This window comes from Nelusetta ayraudi, unplaced genomic scaffold, assembly GCF_046127955.1.
Source record: "Nelusetta ayraudi isolate G7.1 ecotype Tasmania unplaced genomic scaffold, CSIRO-AGI_Nayr_v1 ptg000004l, whole genome shotgun sequence".
Taxonomy (NCBI): domain Eukaryota; kingdom Metazoa; phylum Chordata; class Actinopteri; order Tetraodontiformes; family Monacanthidae; genus Nelusetta; species Nelusetta ayraudi.
The window spans coordinates 8,727,462-8,749,555 of NW_027466054.1; the positions used below are offsets into that span (position 1 = coordinate 8,727,462).

Sequence of the window (22,094 nt, forward strand, 5' to 3'; positions counted from 1 at the left end):
TGGTTTGTTAAACACTACTTGGTGCTGACAGATGCACAAAATGAGCTGCTCTTCGAGATTTCAGGAAGACAAGCAGGACATCTAGCATATGAAAAATTTACCTTACACTAAAAAAGGAAACAGTCATTTTCTCACAGCGGATGTCTGTGTTCTTCGTGAAAACACTTTTGCCCAATCAGCAGCTTTGAATATCACTCATACCGACAAAACGCCAGCTGTGTGTGAAGGCCTCTAATCAACAGTGACAGTTAACCAACACTGGGTTCCTCTCATTTCTGAGTTCTGCCTGCACTCTTCTTAACGATTACTATCATTTGCTCCAGGGCAGCGTCGAACCTTCAGAAGCTCCAAGTCCAAAGACGTGTCCCGCATCTTATTTGTCTCCTTAATTCATCTCCTGTGTCCACGTTTTTAGCCTGCAGGGGATAGATGGCCTGATAGAGTTTATCCCTCTGAAACAACCTTTTTAATGGACTCGAATCACTTCAGTATAGGATCCAAGGTTGCTCCCCAAATGCTTGTCCCCATCATGAGGTCTCATTTCTGTCCAGCTGCCCTCTTTCGCCAAGCGAATGGCCAAGTTTTGTGTGAGCTCGACGCGCCAGTAATGAGTGAAACTCATCGCTCCGCCGCGACCCAACAAGCTCCGGCTACCCCGAACAAGATGGTGTCGCCCTGGTAGTCGATCAGCGGTTGTTGTTACCGTGGCATGTTCCTGGCTCTGGGTGCGATCCGGGGTTAGCACCCCCACACTTCCAGGCCTGTGAGGGGGCCAACGGGCCGGCATGGGTTTGTCACATCGGGTTGACATTTCGGGGAGCGCTGCCAGGACACCGCGGCACATTTCATCCTTCTGGACAAGCGGTGTGGGAGCGACGTGTCAACTCAGGCAGATGGGCGGGCGTCGGTGCCAACAGCGCTGGACCGCACCAGACCGCTGGCCTGGCAACAGTCGGGCAGCCAGACAGCCAGGGGGCAGCACATCCTGGCACATATCTGAGAGGCAGGTGTCCCCCCACTCGCCCCCCCCACCACCACCTCCCAGTACTGGGCTATGCCTAAGTGTGTGTGTGCGCATGTGTTTGTGTGTGCGCATATCTCAAATATTTCAATCATATCTCCCAATAGGAAGCCTCATTTTATAGGAGACAATAGGAAGCCTCATTTTATAGGAGACAATAGGAAGCCTCATGTTGCACCGACCAATCGGAATTCTCGTTTAAAATGAGCCAACGGGAAGCCTTGTTTTGCACAGACCAATAGGAAGCTTTGCTTTACACAAGTCTTTAGGAAACCTCATTTTGGAAGAGCCAATAGAAACCGTCATTTTACACGACCCAAAAAGGAGGCCTAATTTTAAAAAGAGCCAATAGGAAGCCGTGTTTTCCACGAGCCAATAGTCAATCAAGACAAATCTGGTGCGGCTGGAACGTCGTACAGAGGTGCGGCTAAAGGCTGAAGGTCCTTTCTATCTCAACTCGCGGCCCGCAGGTCGTACAGTGGGACGTGTGGGGATAGTTTTCATTGGGGGTCGGTTGCGAGGGGTGGCTCAGCCCTAATCAACGCTGCTCGCAGCTTTAGTGGTGATGTTGGGGCAGCTACTAAAGCAAAGCCCTTTGTGGTGGCTGTAAGAGGGAGAGCCCAGCTCTGATATACGATACAACACACACACACACACACACACACACACACACACACACACACACACACACACACACACACACATGCACACGCACTACACCATTAGACACGAAAACAAACAACCCTGTGCCATCGTTACTTTACTGCTAATACATTTATTCATAATGTTTGTGTCCACTTGGCTTTCATGACCCACACAAGCAACACTGGCAGAAAATGAGCAAATTGGTGTGTCAGTGTTTGTGTATGTGGGCTATCACTAGCCTGTCTCAAGCGTCTCCACCTCATCAGTACACAGAGAGAACACAAGAAGGGAGCTTTGCATTCTGGGCACTCCAACGGCAGCGCTAACCTGACGCAGGGGTTGGTTGGACTGTGCTAAGGAGAGGCTAAAGCCCGAACTGAACGTTCAGATTCAGCAGCAGCCATGCTCGACTCATAACAGGCAGCATCTCGGCTAACCCTGTATTTCTACCTTGCTTACTTAAAGAAAGCTCAAACTCTGACATACATTTTTGTTAAATTTGTGACTGACTTGACCTTGTGCAATAAAACTGCACATAAAAAAATATATATATAAAAAAAAAAAAAAAAGGCGAAATAAAACATCTGATTGTTCTGAGAACAGTGATGCCATTTGACCCGTGTCTCTCAGCGGCCCCCGCCGAAAGGCAGAATCCATGACTGTGAGACAAACAAACAAACACAATGAAAGGACTCTTACAGTGGGGCCTAATAAATGAGCCCATCTCTATGCTGCTTTGTGCCAGCGCATACATCTGACGCGACGCCATTATCTGCGTCGATGTACGGCCGCCCTCTTGTAGGAGCGCTGCTGGACGTCTGTGTCGGGGGTGGCTCGGGGGGAGGGAGGGGCGGTATGGCGGGGGGGCATTAATCTTTGCTAAATCAAATAAATCAAGTGCACTTTGGAAAAGAGCTGTCAGTGTAATTGTTGCGACAGGCATTCCCCCGGCAACTCCAGGGGGAGCGCTATTGTAAAGTGTGCCAGGGAATGAACACTCGCCATCCAAAAACATGCAGGGCTGGGGGCGGGGAGGTGGGTGGAGTGGGGGTTGAGGAGGAGGGAGTCGGGGGCGGGTGGGGGGGGGGACTCTGAGAGAGGATTCCCCTCCGAATGGAGACATCTGAAGCTGCTCACGGGCCGAACATGACGACGAGCACGACTGCAGGGAGGCAATGGAGGTGATGAGTCCATCACAGGAGGAGGAGGAGGAGGAGGAGGAGGAAAAGGAGGAGGTGGTGGTGTTGGGGGTGGGATCAGACAAAAGGCGGCTCGGCGCCTTGTTTTTTTTGCAGGCAAACACACTACTGGTGGAGAGGAGAGGGTAAATTGGGGATGGAGAGAGAGAGATGAGTGCCCTGCCCTCGGCTTCTCTCTCAACCAATGAGGGTTAAATGAGTCGCCGGGCACCTTGGCAACCATTTCCGTGGATCTTCTCCTTCTCTTTGCTTTAATTTGGCTGCGAAGCGGCTCGCATTCATCAATCTGGCATGCCTCTCCTTTTTTTTTTTCTGTAGTCGAGAAGACATCACTCCACCGTTGTGCTAAAATATGCCTCTTTAATCTCACAGGTACAGTTTGCAGTTGGTTGCTCAGTTTTTTTTTGTTTTTTTTCATTTCCATCTAATCCTTTGATTGTGCCCTTAATCTAAAATATCCTCTGTGGGTAAATATTTCCCAAGGTTCCAGTAGATGGTGCCAAACGTGTCTATTAGTGTGTTTTTGTGTGGGAGCGCTCTTTAGACATAAAAGGTCCTGTATTAGACCCATTTTCAGATTTACTTTGATTATCCAAACAAGTCTACAGATCCACAGGAAGCAGCATTTGCCGACTGCCTTCTCAGAATAAAATAAAAACATAACCTTGTGTTAATAGCTATAATTTGGACATGTTTACGTGAAAGGGGAAAAAAAGAAGATGACTAACGCCTGAGTAAATTGGTAAAAAGGTATCAGAGTGATGATGAGATGTGATCTCACAAAGAGATTTCCAGGACCAAATTCCCAAGCCTGGACTTTTATAAAAAGTGGAGCAAGTGAAAGATGTAAGCGACAGGCTACCCTCATTTCCATGGTCGAGACACATTAGTGGAGTGAATTTTGCTGAATGCGACACCTTCAAATTAAAACAAGAACTGTGTTTTTCTTCAGCGCTCGATGAGCAGGTGCTACCGTGAAAAGCCGAGCGCAGTGCGCAAACGAAGGTTGGCTGCAGGTGACGGGCATTGATCTTATTTATAATGAAGATAAAAATATAATCAGTCAGACTGAATTGAAGATGCCTGACACAGCGGTTCCATCCTTCATCCCGCGGGAGTCGCGGAGTAGAAGTAACAGAGGAACTTTAGATGTGGGGAATGAGAGAGAGAGAAAAAAAAAGATGCAGACATGGATGGATGCTATCTCTGTTAATTTGTTTGACCCACTCCCTTCTCAAATGAGAATGGATGGAGGGATTCCCGATGTCCTGATTGGAAGATGGATGAGTGTGCAGCTTTGGCCGTAATTGATTGAAGACAGGAATTCAGTTAGGGATAATTGAATCATGGAAATCATTAAAAGCTCAAGTGCACGAGATAATTAGGCGAGCTAACCAGGTTGTAATCAACCCTCGGTGTAAATGATGTGTGGGATATGGACGAAAAGGAGCTTGTTATCGAGGCAGTATTTAAGGTTGCACCACTGGCTGCGCATAAAGGCCCGTCTGAGTGTGCCGAGGTGGACTTTTGTGTGCGAGTGTGCACATGAGTGTGGGGCGTTGACTATGGTCTTATTTATTAATAAAAAGAGTGCTCTTTTTCTTTTTTTAATATTTCTGTTTACTTTTGGCTAATTGGTCCCCAGGCCAGCCGCTCTCCCAGCTGCAGGATTTCCAGGGTCAGCCGGAGGTCAACGTTCTACTTCATTACTCCATCCAAAGGAATGAGGGGCCTGATTAGTCTGGGCCTGACCTTGAGGCTACTGTGAGAAACCCTCTCTGATCAGATCTTCAGACCGCAGCAGACTCCAATCATCAGAATCATGGCATCTCATGGGAACAAAGAGAAGAGGGGGAAAACTCTCCCAAAACACCTGAATCTGTTTTTTTTTTTAAATTTTATTTCAATTTCAGTTTTAAATTGCACTGGTGGAAGGAATTCACAACAAAAGGTTCATACTTAATGATGAATTGGTCTGTGTTTGCGTTTCTCAAGCTCACCAAAGCATTTTGTTAAAGGTCTAAGATTATTAAAAATGTGCTTATATATATAACATATGTAGAACAAAAATGTGTTTCTATTTTCTGTCAGTCGACTAAAATTAGCAAAGCTTGTGATTAACATGCTTACACAGAAACGTCTGAACGTCAGGCCATGACAGGCTGTGATTAGGATTAGGGTTACGGCTAGGCTTATGCTTAGAATGAGAGTTGCAGTTAGGGTTAGGGTTGGAGTTAGGGTTAGGGTTACTGCTGGAATTAGGGTTAGAGTTTTGGGGTTCCTCAGGGGCTAGAAGCCCCAAATTTGACGTGGTTGTGTCTTGAGGGATCCCCATGAACCTGCAAGTGGTCCCATGTCTCCAGGACAAAGTTGAATTTTGACCCCATGGCATTAGGGTTAGCGATAAGGCTGGAATTAGGGTTAGGTTTTTGGGGTTCATCAAGTGTCCCCATGTCTCTAGGAGAAAGTTGACCTTTTGATTTTGTTTTGCTTTCCCCCTTTTTTGTGCTAAACCATAATAGAACAGTCATCTCTGCAATTTTCGGGCTGATTCAGTGTTTGAATTTTTGACCCCCTCAAAAACAATTTGATAGTGTATAGTTTGATTTTTTTTCTTTCAATTTTTGGACATGTTGAGTTTTGGGCAATATCATCAAGTTTCTCACTAAACTATCATAGAGCAGTCATCTGAGTGGCTTTTGGGCTGATGTGCAACCGTTCGTTTTTTGGACATGTCGGTATTTTGTGCACTACCATACAGTTTTATGCCAAACTCCAATTGAACCATCTAACCTGCGTGTTTTGGGCTTATCTGTGACTTTTAATATTTTAGCCTGAGAAAAAAACAGTAAATAATGTGACTTTTTTCTGATTTATGAACATGAACAAGATTTTAAGACTTTTTCTTGGCCCCTGGAAAAAAACTGTGACTAGTATCAATTTTCCCCCTGATTTTTTGGACATGTTTAAAATTTTTTATTCCACGCATCATTGAGCTGGGGTTAGGAGCTTGAGTTAGGTTAAGGGCTATTGCTGTGGTTGTGGTTAAGCCTAACCCTAAACCTATACCAAAACTTATCCCGAGATTTAGGGTGAATTCCAATTCCTCCCTTAACCCTCAATCTCAACCCTCAATCTTAAGAATGCGCGCTCCCGCGAGGTGCAAGTGCTGTCCCGATTCTAAGAACGTCAAGTTGAGGGACGAGTTTAAGGGCTGTATCGCCCTCAATATTGAGATTCTCTGGCACCACCCTTGGCAGTAAGGGCTACCCAGAAGGCATTGTGTATTTTCGCCAAGACATCTCCGAAAAAGATCGTGATGAAAAAGCGAGCTACAAATGGAAGAATTTTCTTAGTTAATAAAGACACGTTACTTGTGTACATCGTTGTGTCGCGACGGAGGACTTCTTCCTTTTTCGTCGTCTTCTTCTTTTTCTCCTTCTTCTTCGTCGTCGTCGTCATCGTCGTCGTCTTCTTGACTGACTGGACGTAGCTTTGGCGTAAGGCCGCCCCCCACAGTCTGAAGACGTAACTGCACTTAAGGGGTGTCAAATTTATAAGTCACAAGATACCCTTACAGTTATTTTTGAGGGCCAAGATTGAGGGCCAAAGATTGAGGGTTAAGGGCGAGGGTTGAGATTGAGGAGTTAAGTGAGGAATTGGAATTGGCCCTTAGGCTTGGAGCTGGGTTTAAGCTTGGGTTAGGTTTGGATGGGTCAAATTTCACATCCTCCAGTGGAAATTTAACTTTAACCAGACTCAGTCACAACCGACACATCAGTGTGAGTGATCGTGTCATGGCTCGACGATTCGGCTGCATTGTGTGAGCACATTAATCTGACGCTTTGGCTCTCGTGTTGCCCTCTATGGAAAAACTGACTTGTACAGTATGTGACTGCTAGATTTAGACTTAGACCTGTCATCATAAAACTTATTTTGGTGATTAAAAACATAAAAATGCTTTAATGTTTTGAAATTTCAATGAAGCGTGAAAGTGTCGCTCTGCGTCATTTTTGAGTTGCGGTGACCCTTAAAAGCTGTGAGAGACACCTTTACTGTTCGAGGCTGTAACAGAACCACGGGTAACCTTTGTGTTATTTTTGTTTTGGAGTAACAAAACAACAGTGTCAAAGACATGCTCTCGCTGAAGGAGCCACACGCCCACCAGCCCACCCCCTCCTGCATAAAGTATTTGTCATCCAGCCGGACTGGCTTATAGTTGTGGCGGTACCCAGCAGGGTGTTCTGATTGGCCAACCCTGAGTGTCCCCGCTGGTTCAGGCCGCCCTGTGCCTGGATATGCCGGACTTGTGGGTACCGTCCCCCCTCCCCGCTTCCACAGAAGAGAACACCCCCTGCGGTGCATCCTGGATCAGACTGCCGCTGAACCCCCGCGGGGTGACGTCTCACCCCAGAGAACGGGGAAGGGGGCGCAGCAGGGGGGGCCTGGGCTGGCTGTGGTGCCGTGCCCGCAGGCTGCCCGCCATGTAAATATGCGCCCTGCCATGCGTGTCCACTGCGGCGCTGAGTGAGCGGCGCCGTCTCCAGACTCCCCGACTGGCTTTGATCTGCACACATTAGCAGCAGTGACAGTGCAGTGTTCCTTCAGATTATTAAGTAGCAAATAAACATGTGTTTATGTCTCCAGATGTTTATGTTTTTATTATCATGCATCAAGCATTTCACACTGCCAAGTGTTCTCTTGGCAATAAAGTTTGAACGTTTCCTAAATCTGTATTGATTTTATGATTCCATCTGGCAAAGGTAGCCAGGGACATTGCTTAAAAACAGAAGGTCAAGCTTGAAAGGGGATTGGCTGAACCGTCTGTCTTAACATTCAAACGGACCAATCAAATTTAGTTCCACCGCTTTAGCCAGGTGGCTGTGGCTTGAGGCCGACCGTTGGTGGGTTGTGACATTAGAATGTGACTGGCGCTTGGCTGAAATCTGCTTTATTTTGACGATTTATGAAGCTCTCGTCAATGAAATTAGGGGGTAAAAAAAAGTGGAACAAGTTAAAGTGAAACAGCTCTCTGTGCACTTCTTTGTTCCTCTTTCAATGCGAAGAGTTGCCATCTGTTTTTGGTAAGCGTCCATGTGATTCTCCAGCATGAACTAAAACTTCCAGTTTTCTTCTCCGTCTTGCAGACGGTCCTTGTTTTGTCACAATCCAAGGAAAGCTGATTGGTTTTTGGATCTCAATGCATCACCAGAGTGGCTAAACGGCACTTTCTGCTGGGGGTTGGCAAGATTGATGAATAAGATATCTTTGCTAAAGGAAGAAAAGGCTTCCTAACACTTTGAGAATCCTGGATCCTGAATGGAGGCTCCTTGTTTTTAAGAATGGTGCCACCTCACCAAGAGAACAAGTCAAATGAAAACACTGAAACAACTACAGTCCTGCTACCACCAGCCTGCTGATAGACCCACCTGGGGGCGCCGGTGGTCCCGCTCCGGCCCCCGCTCAGGGTCGTCTACAGGGGGCGGGGGGGTGTTTATTTTCTCTGTCGGAGGAGCGAGAAGGAAAACAAGGGAGAGGAGAGGTGGGGCTGGTCTCCTTCACGTAAACCTCGGTGGAGGGTGAGGGCGGAGATGTTGAGTGAAGTTTGGGGGGAGGAGGGGAACGTGAGGGCGGAGGCGGTGAACAGCCAGTAAGGAGGGGCCAGCGGAGAGGAAGAGGAAGAGGAAGAGGAGGACGGAGGCCATGTGGGCAGCTGGGAGCTCCGGCAGACACGCACTTGTGTCTAAGCAGCTTTGCTCTCAGGGCGGGGTCACGGCAGGTCACAGTGGGATTACACTTTTTGGCAAACAAGAAGGGGAGGGAGAGCTGTAGGGTCGGAGGGGGAGGGGGGGGGGCTACCCTACCCTGCTCACAAAGCTTTGCACTAACACCCCCGGCCCCCGCCCACCGCAGCTGCAATAAAGCCGATCAGCCTGGACCTTCAAACAAAACGGAAAACAAGCCAACACGTCGGCCGACAGCTCCGGCCAGCCGTCCGGTTGGAGGGGTCGACGCTCTGCACACAGCCGGGTGCCGGAGCGCCGCGTCGTGTCATGTCGGTAAGGGTGGGATCATGGGAGTTGTAGTCATCCGGCCAGATTTCCCAATCGCCGAAAGCCACTCGGGCTATTTTTTTTCCTCCCCCCCCTTCAATCAATCAGTAGCCTTCCCCTGCAGTGCAGTGCCCGTGTGTCTCTGCACTTCCTAATCAACACTTCCACTCTGTGGGGAGGTCAGATGCGGCAACCCACCAACACCCCCCCCCCCCCCCCCCAGGGCGCCGCTTTGAACTTAATTAAGCAGCTTTAAACACAGAGCCGAAAAAGATTCATCATTATACGGCCGAGATGAGCGGCGAGATGAGAACACGGGCCCCCCTTCGACGGAATAGAGAGAGGAAACCAGGCTCCGGGACACACACACACACACACACACACACACACACACAAGGCCCCGCGAGGACGACCAAATCCTGCAGATTGCCAAAAAAAAAAAAATCCCTTTATAACAAAAAGTGATTTTATCTTATGCAAATGCAGACGCAGATGTAAACAGTGATATTGGTGCAGGAGTGCAGACGGGGGGGATGGATGGAGGGATGGACAGAGCAGAGGGACGGAGGGGCCGCCACGAGGCCGGGCCCCGCTAGAGGAGGAGAGCTCCGCACCAAGGTGTTCCATAGCTCGGGGGGCCTAACGGTGATAAATGAGTCCCTTAATGTCGGCAAACACTTTATCTCTGCTTCATCTGTTTTCATTAGGCAGGGCCAACCTTTGGCTGGCCGGGAACGTGCCGTAACTTTCATTACGGCGAGGAGAGGGAGCGGGGGGGTAGGGGGGCGGGTGGAGACCTCCCATCGGCCCCATAAAAACAGCAGCGAGACGGAGTCCATCCCTTATTATTATTATTGTGACGGGGACGGTCCGCTGCACAGGCTGTGCGAGCGCCACCGCTGATCCTCCAGAAGGTCCCATCTCCCAGTTTGTTCAGTGGCCAGACGTGCGTTTCTCCACTGCAGGTCCTGATTCTCTACTTCCTGTTCTGCATGAATGAAATGAATAATAAAATTAAACAATAACAGGGAGGAGGATGCTTTTACAGGTCAATTAAAATGATTTTGAACTCAAAGGTTAAGAGTATCAAAACAAATTCTGTCCTGTTTATGTACTTAATATTTCCCTAATTGATCCTGATTGAATTTTAAGATGGATTTGTTTTTGTTCTTTTTAAGGTTTGGTCAGTGCAACAACTCGCAGCTATTCACCTAGTATATTGAGTGTTTTACAAAAGATCTTTTGACAGGCATTAACCAGAATTAACTGGCTATATTTTCCACAATATTTCAGTTTAGGTGCATTTGTGATGTCACAAATGTCTCTGGATACCTTGTTTAGTCCACTCCCAAGCAAGTGGAAGGCAAGGACCAAGATGCTAAAAAAAGAAGAAAAGATTGCTTTAGCAGGAGAATGCAAACAGGGGGCTAGATAGATGGAAATGTATTGATTTGATTTGGATAATTCTTGTGCTATGTGGCTGTTCCACTGGAGTCCAGTCATGGGCTTGACATGGGGCCTTTAATTCCAATCATCCTCTTGTCTCGCCATTACACTCCCAAAATACCTGCACTATAGTCTGCCTGCTTTACTACAGTACAGTTAGATTTTTTCTGTAAGCCATGTCATGTTAAACACATTAAATGAGTAATATAACTGCTTCAGTGTGCATAAATCAGATCAGATCAATTCAGCTTTTACCGAGGAGATAACCGGGAGGACGACTCGTCACTTGATAGCGAAGGAAGAAACCAGAGGAGACCACCGCAGTAATATCTGATGTAAGCTTTACTTTCAAATCCTGTTACATTTAGATCTGGCAAGTTGAACATAAAATAATGCCAAAACAAAAGAAAAACCCAATACAAAAAAAATAAAAACAAAACAAAAAAAAAGTACAAATGATCTATTTACCAGTTATCGTCACAACCCTGTACAGCCTTTAACAATGCAGTAATAAAAAAAAAGCTTTGTACAGCACATACCAATCTTTACCGAGTGCCAGAGGAGAACGCTGAGCCTTTTGCTAATGATAAAAACCGCAGCCCAACGTAAAGCTAAACTGATTGTAGACAGTAGGCGGCGCTGCGACGCCGAACCGGAGGGAGTTAGTTTGAAACGGCATTAAGTGCTAAAAGGAGGAGGGAAGGGAGGGAGGGGCGGAGGGAGAGGGGGATGGAGGGAGGGAAACGTCGTGCAGACTCTGAAGTGCAGAGAAGGTAGTCGAGCTTTAAAGAAAGGTCACTGTGCTGCTTACAGCTGGGGACAAAAAAAAAAAAAGAAATAACAAGACAAGGAAATAATAATACGAGCTTAAGAACACTGGATTTCCAAAAAAGTAGAGCCCTGTCGCCTTATTAAATAGTACACTCAGACGAGGGGGGCGGGGGGGGCAGGAGGAAGTGCAGCCATTCATGATTATGCTGTAATAAAAAGGCAGACGTTTTCAAAAGGGTGTCAAGAGTGGACACTTTTTCTTTTTTTTTTTTATCTCTTTAGTTTTTTTTCCCCTCCTGCTGGACCCTGACAATTAGTTTGACTCATTCTCAGAGGTCTCAGGTGGTTTCCTTCCACCAAGTGGCACTAGAGTATAAAAGATAACAGAGATATTACAGCGTGCGTGCCTGTGTGTGTGTGTGTGTGTGTGTTGGGAGGTCTCCTCCGTTCACTCCAGACGGCAACGTGTCGGACACCGACAGGAAAGAAATAAACAAACAAGCTGCGTGGTGGTGGTGGTGGTGGAGGAAAGGATGAGTGGAGGAGGTGAAGGTGGATGTGGAGGAGCTGTTAGTGGGGGTGGTGGATGAGGTAGTGGAGGTGGCAGAGGAGGAAGTGTAGGTGGCGGGTGTGGTGCTGGTGGATGAGGTGGTGGAGGGGGAGGTGGGAGGGACGAGTGGAGGCGTGGCTCCGGAGCGGCGCGACGTGACGGATTCAATCCTAACATCACGTCTGGCCGCAGGCCACATTTTGGTCTTGACCTTCATGTTCTCTGCCTGATCGAGCACAAAGTAGAAAAGTGTTTTTCCTCATTAAGAAGGCGCAACGACAATGATTTAGAAAATGCATGAGTAGAAATAAACAAAAGGAAACATCATGGAAAATAATAAAAACCAACAATGACAATGATAACAAAATAAAAAAAAGAATCCCTTTAAAAATGAAGGGATTTTGGCTTGAAGACCACTTACAAACACAAGTGCGCTAAATCACTAAACGGGTAAAGCTTGTTTATTCTTTCATCAAAACAAAAACGCTTGCCGTATGTTGAGCATTTTTCTTTTCTTCTTTTTTTTTCTCTTTAAACCGATAAATACATATTCTCTGAATGGAAAGAAAAAGTGCAGCACTGTGCAAAATTGGCTGGTTAGAATTTAGCCTGGGACCTTTGGTTCCCAGAGAGCTTCACTTCTATCTAATTCACGCAATTTATATTCATTCACTTTCTCCGATTTCACAGAGGCCGACCCCCCCCCCCCCCCCCCCTCTTTTTTTTTAAATGAATTTATTTTTTGCGCACGGCCGGATGCATCTAGGTGTGAAAACTAAGGGGTGACGGTCGGTCCGGGATCTGCGTTTGCACTTCGTAAAAAAAAAAAAGGAGGGAAAATCAAAGTTTTTTAAGTGCTTTTGGCTTGAAGTGTAACGACATTAAGTGCAATTAAAACTCAAGAAGCTGGAGGAGGAGGAGGAGGATGAAGATGGGACAGGAAGCAGTAACCACGTCTGCTGCTGCACCAGCCAATGGCTTCGCTTCATCATTGCACCTGTGGGAACTTCTCTTTTTTCTTTTTTCTCTTGCCCCCTTACGATGGGTATCTCTACGAGTGTTAGTAGTAGAAAATGTTTCGTTATGATGTAAAAGGCTCAGTAAAAAAAACGTAAAAAAACAAACAAACATAAGAAGAGACACAAAAAAAGACAAGCCAACAGAAGAAAAAGACACACAGAAGGCCACCAGTCACGCTAAACTCCCCTCCCCCCCCCTGTCTTTTTTCCAGCACAGAAGACGCCCCCCGCCCCTCCCCCCACAACTGTATCGCTTCGTTTTCATCTACATCAACAAAAAAAATACATTCATTCAAGTCATTTTGGAACAATTTTTTTTTTCTTTTTCCGTTTTTTTTTTTTTCTCCTTGTACACAAAAAATTACAAAAAGCTCCAAAAAGCACCATTGAATCGGCCTGCGGTGACCGGCTCCCGGTCACCTCCACGAAACGCTTTATCTCATATATCTCTTCTAGGTACAGGTGCGTCACACATCGCTCCGCATGGCGAGCTGCGCTGATGCCCACCCGGTCTCAGAAAGCACGAGCGCTCTCTCTCGGCTTCCGTCCCGGCACTCTGCTGCCTTTCAGTGCAAAAATTTGTTGACTGGATTTTTTTTTTTTTTTTTTTACATTTGCTGTATTTTGAAATGAAACCCGGGCAGTGTGGGCACACCGTCGCCTTCTCATAGCTCAGACTTACTCTTATTTACAATACCCTCAGCGTATATTCTGGGAAAGGCTTTTAAAGTGACGGTTCAACATGTTGGCAAATCCCTACATGGTCACACGAGGAGCTACTGCACACTCAACTGAATTATCAGTGCCTGTTGTTTGAGAACGAGAGGTGCTCGGCCAATAAGGAGGAGGTGAACAGTGGAGGTGGTGGAGGTCCACCTCCCTCGGAACTCATCAAATACACAATCCAACAACTCCAACAACACCCTTGTGGACGAGTTGAGACCTGCACAATCACCACGCTATGAAATAATCATGCATAATTATGCAACAATACTTCACATGAAGTAAATAGCGGAAACTACTTTCTAGAGTAAACCACTGGGTGGAGTGACACAGTGCCACCTCAGGTATTTACCCGTTTTTGGCTCAAATAAATAAGGTTGCGGGTCTTTCTTGGTTAGAAATAAATCATCACCGTTTACCACAAAATCCGCCCTGATCAGACGTCGGTATTGTCTTCACTAAACATCATTCTGCAGCACTCAGCAGGTATGTATGGAATTAAGATCTGCCTTAAAAACATCTGTGTCTCCAAATGATACATTATTATTTCATAGTGTGATGAATGTGCAGGTCTCAACTTGCCCGCGAGAGAAGTTTGGAGTTGTTGGTTTGTGCATTGGATGATATTTAAATCTGTAGAGGAGCAAAGATGTGAGCAGCCACTGATAATTAAAGGCACCGCACCTCCTCAGGGATGATGGCCATAGGCCAAAATGATGAACTGCCTCTTTAAAGGAAACACAGCGGGCCATACATGTGTACGTTTTCAGCAAGTTAAAGCCACCAGAAATAAATAAGTGTCAGGTTTTCATTTTTGCTACTTATAAGTATTAATATTTACATGAAGAGCGAGTGGAGAGGCAGCCGTGCTGTTGCCACCACATATATACAGCGGCCCAGAAATGAGTTCCAGCCACGACTGGTTTTCATGATTGTACTCTGACATCGCGGCAGGTAAGAGAAAGATGTGAGGTGTTAGAAAACGGAGGTGAACGTTGAGGCGGCCTCGTCGCTCAGCCGACCAATCTGACTGAGAGTTGGGTGAAATGCCGCGTGTGAAACATTGAGGGGCCGCTAATTTGTTTGCAATACGCTTTCTCATCACTAGATGCTACTTGAGCTCACACACTGGGCCCTTTAAGTTCAGGAGGTCTTCGCTCCTCGTTCGTTCTGAGACGGAGACGGCATCAGGCAGCAGCTATGCATAATATGGTTTCACCATTATACAAAAAAAAAAAAAAAAAAATCAACAAGAGTGAAAAAGATGGGAGGGCCGAGGTTGTCGGGGGTGGGTCGGAGGGGCGGGGCTACAAAAACTATATACAAGACTGATAAATAAGTAAGTGCGTGGTTTGAGGCGTTGCTTTGGAAACGTGCCTTTGTGGTTCTTTTCTGTTTGTTTGTTTGTTTGTTTTTCCTTGAATGGAAAGCGTTCCCGTTGCATGGGTTCTGTCCACGTGGCACCGTTCACACTGCAGGAGGTCTCCTTCCAATCGAGCTCCCCGATGACGTCAAAGCTAGTTGAAACACAGGAACAGGCATGCTTATCTCGATGCATAATAGACAAAAATGCACTAAAATGTAGCGCTTGCAAGTTTTGTTTCATCCTTTTTCGTCGACGTTGTTTCTTTTCTTCTTTTTTTTCAATCGCGTCACACAACTGAAATGGGAAAAAAAAGAAAAGAAAAGAAGAAAAAACGGCTATAAAACAGAGAGAGGCGTTCGAGTTCTCTCCTCGCATCGCGTGAAGCCCCTGGTTCCGGGTCGTCCTGACGCTTAAAAACGGAAACAGGGTCATAGAGAGCGGCAGCTGAAGTAGTAATAATTCAATCGATAGAACTGATAGGAAAAGCAGCTTCTTGATATAAATGCAATTTTTGAGCATGTACAGCCTCTTTTTTTCTCTTATAAATGTTTTTTTTTCTCCTTTTCTGTGATATTGTTTGTGTCTGGTCCAGCTCATCCTGCTGGTCTGATTGGAACAAGGGGGAGGGGGGGGGGGGAGAGAGAGAGAGAGAGAGAGAGAGAGGGAGAGAGGAGCAGCTCCCAGCACAGCGGCTGGGGGGGGGGGTGTCGATGCTGCTGTCCGAGGAGTGGGTGAGGCGGTGGGGGTGGAGGTGGGTCGAGAGCGGCGGCGGCGATGGCTGAGGTCAAAAGGTCAAAAGGTCTCGGCCTGTTCCATCAGTCCCAGGTAGGCCAGGAAGGAGTGTTTGCGGGAAGCAGGCGCGGTCGGCTGGCGGGAGGAGGAGGAGGAGGAGGCGGAGGGGAGGGGTCGGAAGGGGGAGGAGGAGGTGGCGAGAAGGGGGAGGGGGAGGGGCCGCCATCTGGAGCGGGCGTGCGAGTGGAATGTGAGGCGGCGGTGGGTGAACAGGGCGGTGAGGGGGATCAGGTGGGCCGGCGGCTCCTCCTCCTGCTCCTCCTGCTCCTCGTAGATCCTGGAGAAGGAGGAGCAGTAGGAGGAGGCGGGGGGGAAGAGGGAGGGGCCGCCGCCACCGCTCCTGGTCGTGGGGTGCGCCCCCCCCAGGGTGAGCGACAGGGCGACCGACTGGAGCGCCCGCGACGCTGTCAGGGGCGGGAGGGGGCTGCCGGCGAGGCTCCGCCCACTTCCTCCTCCACCTGCTCCACCTGATTCTCCTCCTTCATGCAGGCTGTTCCCCCGCAGCTCCTCCTCCTCCTCCTCTTCTCCCCCTCCCTCCATCACCTCGCCCTCTCCCGCCGCTGCCCCCTGGTGCTTCAGGTGCGTAGTGGCGGTGGTGACAGGTTGCTGCTGGCGGAGGCGGAGGTGGTGGTGGTTGGGGGCGTCGCCGGCGCCGTGCTTCAGCCTCTTGTGCAGGTTGAGGTTGTCCTTGCGCTTGCAGCTGTAGGCGCAGCGGTCGCAGCGGAAGGGCCGCTCGCCCGTGTGCACGCGCGCGTGCTCGATGAGCTTGTTGGCCGTCTTGGACAGGTAGCCGCAGCGCTCGCACCGGTAGTGGTTGCCCAGGCGGTGGCCGCGGGCGTGCGCCTCCAGCGAGGCGCGGTCGGCCCACAGCGCCCGGCAGATGCGGCAGCGGTGCTCCGTCGCGCGCTGGTGCGTCCTGGCGTGGCACGCCATGGCCGCCGGGCGGCTGGTGGAGTAGGCGCAGAGAGGGCACCTGGTGGGGGGAGGGAGTGGAGGTGGGGGGTGGGGGTGGGGGGTGGAGAGGGGCAGGAAAAAAGGAAAGAGACGGTTAAAAAGGGGCGGAAATGGACCAGCCAGACACACACACACACACACACACACAAAATCACGTGAATTTATTTTATTTGAAATATTATTTCATTTTTTCTACCGACAACAGAAGTGATGAGAAGGAGGAAAAGGACGGGAAAAGGACAAGAAAAAAAAAGAACGAGAAAAAGAAAAAGTGTGTGACTTGTCTTAGAGTCTGTGTTGGTTATGTGTGGCGCTTTAAATGGTGTCTGGGCCTACGTAATACGTGTATGTGTGTGTGTGTGTGTGTGTGTGTGTGTCAGTGTGTTAGGAGGAAGTGGGGGAGGTGGAGGGGATGCAGGGGGGGCGGGGCGACAGACTGGAGAGAAAAAGGAGCAGGAGGACATGAAGGGAGATGAAGGAATGGAGTGGCACTTACATTTAAATAGCACCTTTCATCTGCTCTGGGCCCCAAAGCGCTTCACAAACCCTGCAGAACAGAATCACCTCAGAAAAATCCTCCAAATGGTCAAGCCACCCCCCCCCCTCCCTGCACAGTCCTACACTTCTATAAACACTTCACATTGTTTCAGCGCGGCGCTACACACACACACACACACACACACACACACACACACACACACACACACACACACACACACACACACACACACACACACACACACACACACACACACACACGCGGCGGTCTACAAACAAATCTTTATGTGGACCTTGAGGGGAGCGGAGGGGTTTTGAGAATGTCGACATTGGGAGCTTATTGAAAACTTGTGCCCTTCCAGAATATTAACTCATTCGGAACGCGCTGGGTGGATTCCTGCCTGTTTTGATTTTTTTTTTTTTTTTTTGTTGGTGGGGGGTGAGGGGTGAGGGGGTGGGGGGTATAAATACTAAAATTTGGTTTACTTAAATTTGAACGCTGTGTAAACCTCGCGGAGCTGTAAATCCGTCCCACATGTGCAGATATAAACAGCGCATGAGAGAACTCGGGGCCCAGGCTGGTTTTCCGTTCAGCTCAAACCTCACTTCTTGCTTTCTGATCTCCCTCAACCTCTTTCCTTGGAGGAGATATCCCGACTTGGTCCTTTAAAAAAGGGGCAAGATGGAAAAGGAGAGCTGAATGTGGCTGCGGAGACGCAGGGGAAAGATCTCGCGCTGGGATGAAAGCTCCCGCGCAGGAGTTCCGGCTAGGCGGCCGACGACGCCTCACCGCCATTGTGACCGAAGGCGCAATGTGGGGATGTGACTGACGCTCCGGGGGGGGCTTCTTCTTGGGTGTCCCCCCCCACCACCCCAGCCCACCCACCCACCCACCCACTACCCCCGGCCTCACAATCGCTCTAAAAACCCAAGCGTGTTGGCAGCGTCCTGCTTTATTTGTGATGTAGTGGAAACGCTCGCAGATGTTTGGCCGTGGAGGAGAATCCTAACTCCACTGACGGCTGCACAGATATATTGAAACACAAAAAAAAGGAAGACGTGGGACACATTGCTTCGTTTATGAGGGGATGAGGCGATAACCATAATGATAATAAATGGCTCTGCACATGCACAAAAAAACAAAACAAAACCTGGGAGTCATGAGAACGACTGAAAGACCAAATGGTGTTTACGAGATAAGAATCTGCATATCCCCCCCCCGCCGCCGTGCAATCGCTCAAAGTTTGTGGGAGAACAGCGCTGACATGATTTGGCACAAAATATTCAAACGCTGGCTGGTGAGTGTGGTGATGGAAAGATGAGCCGCGTGTTACAACCTGACGGGCCTGCAAGGAGACGTGAACATGTCACAGTACAATGAAAGGCACCGGTGGCGCTCTGGGACGGGTGGCGGTGGCGGTGGGTGGAGATGAGGTGGAGTCATGTGACGTCAGCGCTCGAAGTGGAGTGTGCAGTGTGCCACATGTGCTCTTATGTGTTTGGGACGTTAATCTTGAGGTTGTGGGTTTCAGCTTCATGCAGCGAGTTCAGTCTGCGTGAATGTCGGATAAACACATCTGGAAACATCTGAGTCCAATTCAACTGGGTTGTGCTCCGACTGTTAGCATTCTGGGGGTGTGCCAGTCTGTTTTTTTTCCCCTAGGATTGTAAAAATAAATAGGCATCTTACGTCTATCTACTGCTTAACCCAAAATTGGAATTTCATCCATTTCCACTGCGTGGACGCTGGATGCTAAGCGCACAGCACTGGAGTCTGTGAAACTCCTGAATGGTTACGCGGTTCTGCCAGCGTCACCAGAACCTCCGCCGGACGGAACAGAAAAGGGGTGAAATTTCTGTCGCGCCTTCACTGCGGCACATTCTCTGTTCTGACTCATAACACTCAACTGCACCGCACACAAGTAAAAGATACAAAAGTCTAATGGATGAATAAATTATGGAGCGATATTAAAGATTGTGATAAAACTTTATTTACCCCTTAGGAAAATTCAAAAGCTATTATCTATAAAGGGCTGTAAGATAGAACAATCTTCATCTCGGATCCAATAAAAATGCATGCAGCCGATGATAATAAGCTTTGAGTACTTTCCCTCGATATGAGCGGCTCTTATTAAAAAGTGGAGAAACGCTAAACATCCAAGTGAGCCGCTGCTTCTCTCTCTCTCTCTCTCTCTTACCCGTCAATTGTCCTGAGCAGCACAGGTACACACAGCTAATTTTCAATGTGTTCATTTCCCACAGCAGGTGATGCATTTACTAAGTTTATCCTAAAAACTAATTTGCGTGCTATTTTGTTCCCACAGGTGACTAAATCAGTGGAGGTGGATCAGGAAATCAACTTTGGATGTATAAAGGTGCTGACGAGGTGAGTTCACGTTGGGCCGTTTAGAAAGGCAGCAAAAGTTTGTTTGCAAGGTTAAAAGTTGACGCTAAGACTCGAGCAAAAGCATCACCTTCTAGTTTTGCTCAGTATTTGGTTTTAAATCTTAAAATGTTTTATTGACACCATCTTAAGAAATTGTCAACTGAACCCCCCCCTTTTTTTTTTTTGAATGGCACAAATTGTAGTTATTTACGTTTTAAAAAAAACTCCTATAACTAAGTCAATATAGTAATATGGAAGGGAATCGTTCTGAAAAGTGTTACGGCTGCGTGTGGGATCATGCACACGTCACCTTTCAATTTTAACAATTCAATCACATTGACAAAAAGTGACGGATTAAGAACAACGTGTTTTTCATATCTTTTAGTGCCACTAGAGAACTGTACACACTGGACCATCAAGAGGAAAAAATAAATAAATCCGTGAATCCTACATGTTGTGGAGTATTTAATACAGCAGTCTTGCTTTTCTTGGAAGGCAGCAGAGGCTCCGAGTGATTTTTCCACCTGGGGAAAAAGCCGCTGTCTGAAACGCCGGCCAAGCCAGATATTCTTCTCTGGCATGGCTGCGAGCCGTGGGCAGCGGAAAAACAGACCCCGAGGCGAAGCCCCTCTTCCCCCTCTCTCCCCCGTCTGTTCCGCCGCTGCCGCTGCAGACCCGCAGACCACAGTCTAATAAGTTGCACTTGCCAAGAGGGGCTGTCGAGCAAAACTGCAGCTTGCGTCCTTTTAATTTGCTGGCTGCGGATAATGAACTTTAAATGGAGGTTAACGGATTAAAGACACGCGGCTGGCACCGTCTTCAAACATGGCGCCAGTCGCCGATCGTGTCCGATTAGGGTTTGGGCAAGTTTTTTTAGATGGTCGTCCACACGTCTGTTTTGACTACCTTATCAACCTAATTTATGTCTGTGGAATCATCCTTTATGTGTTAAAAAAGCTGGAAGCCAAAAGATGCTGCTTATTAGCCAGCATACCCCCAGAACACCTTTGTGTCTATGCCGCTGGTATGCGTGTGTGTGTGTGTGTGTGTGTGTGTGTGTGTGGTGGATGGGAGGGGGTGGGGGTCAGAGTTAGGAACCTGTGTCTGTACTTGCTTTCCTTACTTGAGCCCTCCAGCGGGGACCGTGTGGCACTTCTTGTGCTCCAGCAGCTGCTCCGGCGTCTTGAGGAACTTGTGGCACACGTCGCACTCGAACATTCGCGTGATGAGGTGAATCTGCAGGTGCCGCTCGTACATGCTGCGCGTCTTGCACACGAAATTGCAGAAGACGCACTCGAATCCTGGGGTGAGGGGGGGGGGGGGGTAAAGGGGGAAGGAGGGTTTGAGGCCGCAGGGATCTTGACAGTGATTCTATGAGTTGTGACGTGACGCAGAGCTGCCTGAAGCAACGCTTTCCAACGATATGTGCTTCAAAATTCTAAATTTCAGTGAAAACACTGAGTATATTTTTGAAACCTGTAATCAACGCCTCCACCTACGACGCAAGCTCAACTCCTTTAGAGTGAGCAAGCATTGTATGGAAACAGTTTATCAGAACCTGATAGAATAGGATAGGATAGGAATCTTAACTTTTAACACAGCAATGTGGGATGGTAATCTAACCATGAAAGTAAGAAGCCAGCTGCAGAGTTAGTTATAGTTAACCTAGCCTCAAAAAAGACACAAATAATAATAAAAGCTGTCAAAAAAAGCAAACGACCCCCTAATGCACTCAACAGGGAGGTTGAACTTCTTCCCTCTGTTAGATGATACAAAGTACCAAAGGCAAACTGTAATATCTATAAAAATTCCTTCATCCCTAATGCCACTGGACACCACCATGTCTCGTTGATGCGCTTTTAATGTCGTTGCCACTGCTGTCCTGCTTTTTGCCCTGAAGATGTTTGCATGTAAGTATTGTTATTGTTGCCATCCAGCTTGTTTTTTTTTAGACCAAAGGCAGATTTCCACATTGTGGACAATAAATGAACGAACTAACTACTAACTAAACTGTATTTCTGTAGGAGGCTGTAAACAGAGGGCTAAATATATTGTGATTTTTTTTTTTTGTTTTGGGGGTCTGGGGATTTCTGGAGACAATTTATTGGATTGGATAATCTTGTGAAGCTACTTCACTGGGACGAAAAATAAGTAGCGTCAATAATAAACCATGACCATGAGTGGTTTACGATTTCAGTTTTTGGGGGGAATGAAGAAGAGAAGAAAAAAGCGTCACGAGGTCGCCACAGTTTCTTGCCTTTGTCAGGTTTGTCCTCGGTTCCCGATCCCGAGTGGCTTCCGGAGCTGGACTGGCTGCCTGCAGACGAGGGCAGAGCGAGCAGGCCCCTGAGTTCTTCATTAGCGTGGCTGAGGTCTCCGCCCTCGGAGCTGTTGAGCGAGTCGCTGAGGGCGGACAGAGACGAGGAGGTGCTTTTGGTCTCGCTGAGGGGACTCCTGGAGTTCAAACCTGCAACACAGGCAGCGACGAGGATTGAACGACAGGGACAAAAAAAACAACGGGGAGTGGTTTGATCCTGAAAAACGCCATTTTAAGAGTCCTCAATATGTTCGTTCTGCACGCTGGCACACGGTGAGCAGGATATCTCTAAGAAGCCACAGCAGCCAGGGCTGTCAAACAGGCCTGCGCTGCGGCTGAGGCCCTGCTGCCAGT

The 22,094-nt window shown here is 48.0% G+C and overlaps 2 protein-coding genes across 3 annotated transcripts in view; one reads left to right on the forward strand and one right to left on the reverse strand.

Moving 5' to 3' along the window:
• LOC142892901 (nephronectin) overlaps positions 1-22,094 on the forward strand; it is a 342,593-nt gene that overhangs the window by 56,191 nt on the left and 264,308 nt on the right. The window lies entirely within an intron of this gene.
• The window catches only part of znf827 (zinc finger protein 827), a 73,197-nt gene continuing 66,577 nt past the window's right edge, over positions 15,475-22,094 (reverse strand). The window contains exons 12-15 of one of the 2 annotated variants that reach the window (XM_076033042.1): positions 21,681-21,890; positions 20,547-20,724; positions 17,036-17,086; positions 16,420-16,558 (exon numbers count right to left, since the gene is read on the reverse strand). In XM_076033042.1, coding sequence (XP_075889157.1) covers positions 17,038-17,086; positions 20,547-20,724; positions 21,681-21,890 — 437 coding nt within the window. In that variant the 3' untranslated portion in view covers positions 16,420-16,558; positions 17,036-17,037. Of the gene's footprint in view, positions 16,559-17,035; positions 17,087-20,546; positions 20,725-21,680; positions 21,891-22,094 lie in introns of both variants that reach the window. The other variant, XM_076033051.1, reaches the window with a different exon arrangement.